This window comes from Nilaparvata lugens, chromosome 3, assembly GCF_014356525.2.
Source record: "Nilaparvata lugens isolate BPH chromosome 3, ASM1435652v1, whole genome shotgun sequence".
NCBI classification, from domain to species: Eukaryota; Metazoa; Arthropoda; class Insecta; order Hemiptera; family Delphacidae; genus Nilaparvata; species Nilaparvata lugens.
This window is the reverse complement of record NC_052506.1, coordinates 30,007,031-30,014,116: the sequence shown is the minus strand read 5'-3', so window position 1 is coordinate 30,014,116 and position 7,086 is coordinate 30,007,031. Positions and strand designations below refer to the sequence as shown.

The window sequence follows — 7,086 nt, the reverse complement described above, 5'->3', positions numbered from 1 at the left end:
AATATAGGTTGTGCTATCCACTTGATTTGAATTCACTTAAACTAGAAATTTTGAATTTGATTTGATAAAAACCCAAAATGTAAAAGAATGATTAAATTCAATAAACTCTCAGAACTTGAAATATTAAGCTATTGAGAGGAATTTATTCCTATTTCAATTCTCTATCCATTCGCAATAATTGCGAAAATGAATGTAATGAGGGAATAGGACAAAACTGAATATAATTACTTCTATTCCTTTTATTGTTCTTCTAGAATGTCTTCAAACTTCAAAATAATTTGTACGAAATTCCATCCACCTGCATTTTTCAGAGAAAAATTGGGTAAAGATTTGTTAACATTATGCTTTTTATTCACATCAATACAGAAACTTCAATACATTCTGAAAGAAAATAAAAATGCAAAGAAGAAAGAATACAATTAACAGAGATTGGGAAGCATAGCCAAAACTTCAAATAATTAGCTTGATATGCTAATTCTCCTTCTTCTTCTCCTTCTCCTTATTCTCCCTCATCTCTTACTTCTTCTTTTTCCTCCTCCTCCTCCTTCTCCTTCTCCTTTTTCTCCTTATCCTTCTCCTTCTTCTCCCTCTTATCATTTACCCTTCTACTTCATCCTCCTTCTCTCTCATTCTCCCTCCCTGTAGATGCATGACAATATAATTATTATCTATAGTTATTACAAATTGCTTTTTTCATATCATATACAATTAAATAATTATTTTCTTAGTCTATATTATGTAATTTCATCTATAATTTTTCTGTATTGTAAGCTACTGTATGTAAGTGCATAAGCCAGTATATATTTTAATCTACATAAATAAAGTACTCAATCAATCTTATCATTCTTCTCCTTCTTCTCTTTCTTCTTCTTCTTCTCATTCGCAATACTGCGAATAGATAGAAAAATAGACTATGAAGAAAAATGTAACGAAGTTTCTTCTCCTTTATTCTCTTCTTCTTCTTCTTCTTCATCATCTTCTTCTTCTTCTTCATCATCTTCTTCTTCTTCTTCTCCTTCTTCTTCTCCTTGCTCTTCTCCTTCTTCTTCTCTTACATATTAATTTTATTGTGCGTTAATAGAACATAAACTTGATTTTCCTTCATGGCTTTGTTGACATTTCTCATTCACTACCACCATTTCAAATAATGGGCAGTGGCAATAATAATAAAAAGCTATTGATGTATTGTTTAATGAAGAACTGTTTCTTGACTTTAGTGTTAGCTAAAATAAGCATTGTATAATTGGATTCGCTAAACATATATATATTCTATTCACTGAGAAATAAAAGTCGATGTGAAATTATAGAGAGTTTGGTGTCTTTAAGGTCTTTGCCCTTATGTCTAGTGAATGCATACTTCGGAATGTATATTTCCGCTCGAAGGCATGTTTATATTCAATATATAGCTCATTTCATGTTTACATTTCATTTATATAGTTTTTTCTGTGGAAAATATTTACTGCAGCACTAAGGCTAATAGAAATTAGTTGAAAATCCAACCGATATTAATTTGGTTGTTTTACTAAATACTCAGTCATCGCCTAGCACTCGAAGGAGTCGGTACGTGTTCTTACTTCTCATTTCGTTCTTAAAACGTTGCTTTTAGTCAAATATGGATACAATCCCGTGCGGAACTGGAGTATTGTATACCAAAGAAAATTATCTATACAAATGTAATACAACAAAACACGGAGTGAAATATTTGAGATGTTCGAACACCGTGTGTCCTAGCCGTGGGACGTACCAGGACGGCAATTAATTTCATCCTTCAATACACAACCACCCCCCGGATGAAGTTGATATCGAACTGAGAAGGCTACGCGTCGAAATCAAGGCTGAAGCCCTGAACAGCCGACTCAACCCGAGGGAGATATTCGATGCAGTCTGCCAAAGGTATGTGTTTTGAGAATCCATTTTTTGTATGATATAATATTATTCAAAATAGTTTTAAAAGTTTTATTATATTCATTCTTCAGCGGGTACTCATACAAGTACCTCCTTGATCAAGATGATAGCTTCATATAAATGTCAGTTAAAGTTACTACCAGTCGGATCGATTTCTCATACATGAATAAATTGAAAAATTCAATTTTGGAAACCGCATCCCTATCCTCTCTTTTAGGTCCAGGAAATGTGACCACATTTTTTTGGAAGTGGATTTTATCGCTCCATTTCATTAAATTTCTGTCCTTATCTCTCACCAAGTATGAATATGCAAAAGGAACGTCATCATCATCCCCATCAACAATGTCCGAAATCTTATCATAAGGTTGTTGAAGTACTTCTCCAGCATTAAAATCTTGGATATCTTATACGACAATATCTTCTCCATCACCATCATTGTCATTCTCCACAAAAATTCAGTTCTCATCTGATGACTCTTCGTGACACAGTTCTTGGAAAAGTGCATCACACATATAATTCGTTTTGCCAAAGCAAAACACGAGTAGGCGCGCGGGGTACACTTGTACCCCAGAGCAATTCAAACTATAATAACTCAGCTATCAATTCCTGTTAACATTTCGAGTCGCTTGTATCTTGTAACTGAAGATTTGGTTTGAAGGTACTGTAATGCCCACCCTCCCCTGGTAACAGGATGAGAAAGTTACTGAGTAAACAAAATTGTGTGGGGTGCACCTGTACCCCGCGCGCCGCCTACTGGAGGGTTAATGAGGAATACTGACAGTCAACCAACTGTTATGCATATTCTACAATATTTTTATCGAAAGCTACTTTCTATTTTCTTTGATAAAACAGTCAATGTTTGAGAATGATTGATTCATGGGAAAAGTGCCTTACTTCTATGGAAGATATTTTTACATTAGGTAAAGCAACAACAGCTATTCAGCCGTTTTAATGAATAACCCCTTTTTTTCGCCCAAGTTGAATTTTGACCGAATTTCCTCATTCTCTGCAAACAGATTCCACAACGGACACTTCCGAAGCTTCAAAAATACCCTTTATATATCAAACTGAATTATTGAAAATTTCATCGAAATTGTTTAAGCAGTTTTGGCGATCTGTCGGATATACAAACAAAATTAGTCTTGACAGAATAGGATCAAAATTATGGATGGAAGCAACTGCCGTTATAACAGTTTTGTTTTAAGAAAAATAAAAATTATCTATACTTCCAGGAATAGCTCTGATTGAAGCAGCAGTGCCCAATCAATTTGTTCTCGATAGATGCATTTTATTGGAAAATCTTACATAAAATCCATTGATTTTCATACTGAAGTTATTTTGAATCTATGGTTAACCGCTGATACAACCTTGGTGGGACACCGTATAGTAATAAAATAGGCTAGATTAGGTCAAACAGTAGAGTCCAGTAACTCAGTAAATTGAGTTGAATGTTGTGCATTTTTAGTAATTATAAATGAATCGTAGGCTACATGTGTCGTCGTGGTTCATTTTGTTTTCTCTATACTTCTTAAAACCTTTCTATAAACTTTTGTTCCCTTTCAGATATCCTAGAGCTGCAGTTAGGCTGGGATATCCTAGCATCCGCAGCTCTATTTACCGGCATCGGCAAATGGGATTGCCGCCAATGCCGCACTCTCTGGCTGATTTTTCAGCCATACTCCAGAGAGAAGAGTGGCTGCACCTGCGAATGAGAGGTTGTGCAAGGAGGGGTGAAGGACGAGGAAGAGGTGGTCGAGCAATTGGCGAGAGAGGTGGAGAAGGAAACCTTGATTTCATGAACAACCCATGGCCCGCAGACGTGAGTATACTATTCTCTAGTAACAATAAAATATAAGCAACCAGATATATAATACTCGCTTATAGACATGTAGAATACCGAACGGTACTCTAGTGAAGATTGCGAGTTAAATATAGATTGCGAGTAAGATTAATGTGTTTTTGTTTCATTTCAGTTTTGTTAATTGATTTTCAAATAGAAATCCAAAATTAAATTTGTTATTAGATTAAAAATCATATTTCAAGATTTGAATTTTGATTCTATCATGCAATTACAAAATAATTGTGGCATAGTCTTTACGATAGATCTCTTTACGATCATAATATAAGTTGCATTTAAAGAATACAAATGGGGTCCAGTGAATGGATGTTTTTATCACTTATTAGAGTTTAATTGAAATCATGCTAACCTGATTAAATGTCATTTGCTTTACCGTCAAATATGTTTGCAGCAAGCCGAGGCCGAACAACTGAGCCAGAGGCAGATGGCGTACCTGGCTAGAGTGGCAGTTAACGCGGATGATGCCGTCGCAGGTGAAGGCGACTTGGTATGCGTCGCCTGCGCGGTCCACAAGCGCTCCTATATGACGCAGCCTTGTGGGCATTTTGTACTGTGTGGCACCTGTGTGCTGGTTCATCGCCGCACAGTCAACTACAGGGGTGTTCTGCCGCAACCCATTATTTGCCCCGTATGTAGGAGCCCCTTGACGGGATACTGCAGGGTGTTCCAATAATGATAAAAATGAAAATGAAAATAAAATTTATTCTATATATACATATATACGAGTTTATTCTTCAGCTCCAGCCCATCTGCTATTTATTCCGATTATTCTAGCCTCCCTTGACCAGATTTCTATTCATCATACATGTGTTTGTTTCACATTTCAGGCGGTCTACCTCTCCTTCTTATCTCCTTATCTCCGTATTCCTCACTCGATCCATCCTTGAAACACAACAACTTCGGCGCGAGAAATCCATTTCCAAAGCATTTATTCTTTGAGAGTCTCGTTTTGTTGATTCCCAAGTTTCAGAGTCTTAGATACTCTGTACAATGAAATGATAAATTCTAATTGGTGTAAGGTTTGTAATATTTTTGGACCAAAATATGTAATTCAATGTTTGTGTTGCCTGCCTGGCCTGTCCAATTCTACTCGTGATTTCTCTTTTGGAATTGCTCTCTGATGATATCACGTTGCCCAGGTATTTATATTTATCCCATTGCATCACCTCCAACTCTTAGATCCTTAGCTGTACCTATTTTTATTGAATAAGTATAAATCAAGTATTTAATTCGAATAAGTATGATTCTAATAGCTTCCATAGCTTGAATACAATATGTAGACACAAACTTAGAATTCCGTTGTACAGTCATACTAATTCTACAAATCACAAAGAAACTGGCACTTAACGTCTATCAAATAATATAGCTCCACACCTGACCACTTGAAAGTACTCACATGCACACAATTTGAAAAAAAATCTGGTGTGGGGCACTCACACAACTTTCCTTGCCATTATGAAGAATTAAAATATGCGTACAAAGTAGAATAACGCTGATTGATATTGGGACAGAACTGTAGCGGGAAACACGCAAAACTGACAGAATTACTTGAATGAGACTCGAATTATGATATTCATGAGGAATGCTGACAGAAATTGAATTTTAGTATAGCAGCAATAAATCTTCAGCCTTGTTGCCAAGTTAGAAACTGAAATGTAAAATTAGCTGCCAGTGTAGAAAAGGGAGGTGTGAGTGGAAGAATGAAGTGGAAATCAAAAGGAGGGACGAAATATGAGGAAGGAAGGTATCAAAAGGAAGAGACGAAAGAGTTTAGTAAAGGGTGGGATTATGATGTGATACACAGAGGGATTTCGGTGAGCGCTTTTTATGACCAGTGATGGAAGATGTAGAGTACCATCAGATGGTTTGCAATTTCGGGTGCTTTCGAGTCTCGGGTTGAGAAAAGGGTTCAGGGTGAAGAGTGGGGAACGAAGGAGAATAATTGAGAGAAGAGTAAAAAGAGTTAATGAAGGGAAGAGTAAAGGAGCTGAGAGAATAAAGGAAGAAGTGTGCTGGAAAGAATATATATTGAGATAAAAGGAGAGAAATAAGATACATGCATGGATAGTTGGATATACGTACAAAGGTGAGGGATTACAAAGAATTAAAACGAAAAATGAATAGAGAAAAAGATAGAAGAAAGAAGGTTGAGAGGAAGTAGAGGCGGATCGACGAACATGAGGTGAGAGGTGAAGAGGAAGATGGATGTGGAAGAAAAGTGAAATTGGTATCTATAGAAGAAGCGACATGGAAAAGAGGTTGTGAGGGAATGAGAAATCATGACATTTTCATGATTCAATTTACATGACATTTGCACCCGGACTATAAGTACAGTTCAAAATATCAATCAAAATTGGACACTAGTCACAATAATTAATAATCCACAACATACGAACTCCATTAATGCATTACTTTGGAAAGATCTATAGTCCGTGCAAACCTCAGACTGCAGCATTGTTCTTAAGGGTTACAGTGCTGCCAGATTACTCAGTAACCGAGAAAGTCAAATCAGCCGGTCATGTTTTCAAATAACTGTTTAACAATTAAATATTTAAAAAAAATTAACGTACTGTTTGAGAATTATAAAAAGTTTTTCTTCTTCTTATTTCATTTTTTATTTTTATTTTTGTCTTTCTTCTTCTTCTTCTTCTTTCATTTTTCCTTTTTCTTTTCGTCTTTCTTCTTCTCCTTCGACTTCTTCATATTCTCCTGTTCCTCCTATTTCTTCTTCGCCTTCTTCTTCTTCTTTTGTTGAAACACCGCCGATTTATGAAGTTACATCACATTATTATATTATCGTTATTCTAATTGCATTTCTATATTTATTCTCATTGATTAATTATTTATACTTTGTGGAATTCGTTGAATAACTAGCATTACCGTCATTCAATGTAAAATTAGTGTATAAGCCAGTAAATATTGTAACATACATAAATAAAGAAATCTAATCTAATCTAATCTAATCTTCCTCTTTATCATATCCTCTATCATAGCAGTCAAAAATTGAAACTTTCCTCGTTCATTCATCTTGTCCACGATGATGTCTTCCAAAATGTAAGACTCGATGAGTTCTTTCATAATGAGATTGAACTAACAAAAACGGTCGAGAAACCACAGAGGAGTTGAGGTCTCAAAAACAAGTTCGCCTATTCATTTAGAGATAGGCAACACGCACTACAAGCTTGTACTACAGCCGAATCCCAAATGATAGAAAACTTTACGAATTTTCCCAATCGACAGAAAACGTTGTTTGTTGCATTGAGCCGAAAGTGGTGAGAGTCCCAAATGACAGAAAGTGTTGAGAGTCCCAAACGACCGAAAAT

The 7,086-nt window shown here is 35.7% G+C and overlaps 1 protein-coding gene across 2 annotated transcripts; it reads left to right on the top strand.

Annotated features, from left to right (window-relative positions):
• Positions 1–1,384: 1,384 nt before the first annotated feature.
• LOC120350381 lies at positions 1,385–4,481 on the top strand. Of its 2 annotated transcripts, XM_039423485.1 has the most exons (3): positions 1,385–1,893; positions 3,469–3,724; positions 4,155–4,481. In XM_039423485.1, exons 2-3 carry the CDS (start codon positions 3,536–3,538, stop codon positions 4,434–4,436), a joined length of 471 nt encoding a protein of 156 aa, XP_039279419.1. In that variant the 5' UTR covers positions 1,385–1,893; positions 3,469–3,535; the 3' UTR covers positions 4,437–4,481. The 2 variants fall into 2 exon arrangements, with proteins under 2 accessions (XP_039279419.1, XP_039279418.1); XM_039423484.1 differs by having other exon boundaries at positions 1,385–3,724.
• Positions 4,482–7,086: the final 2,605 nt, after the last annotated feature.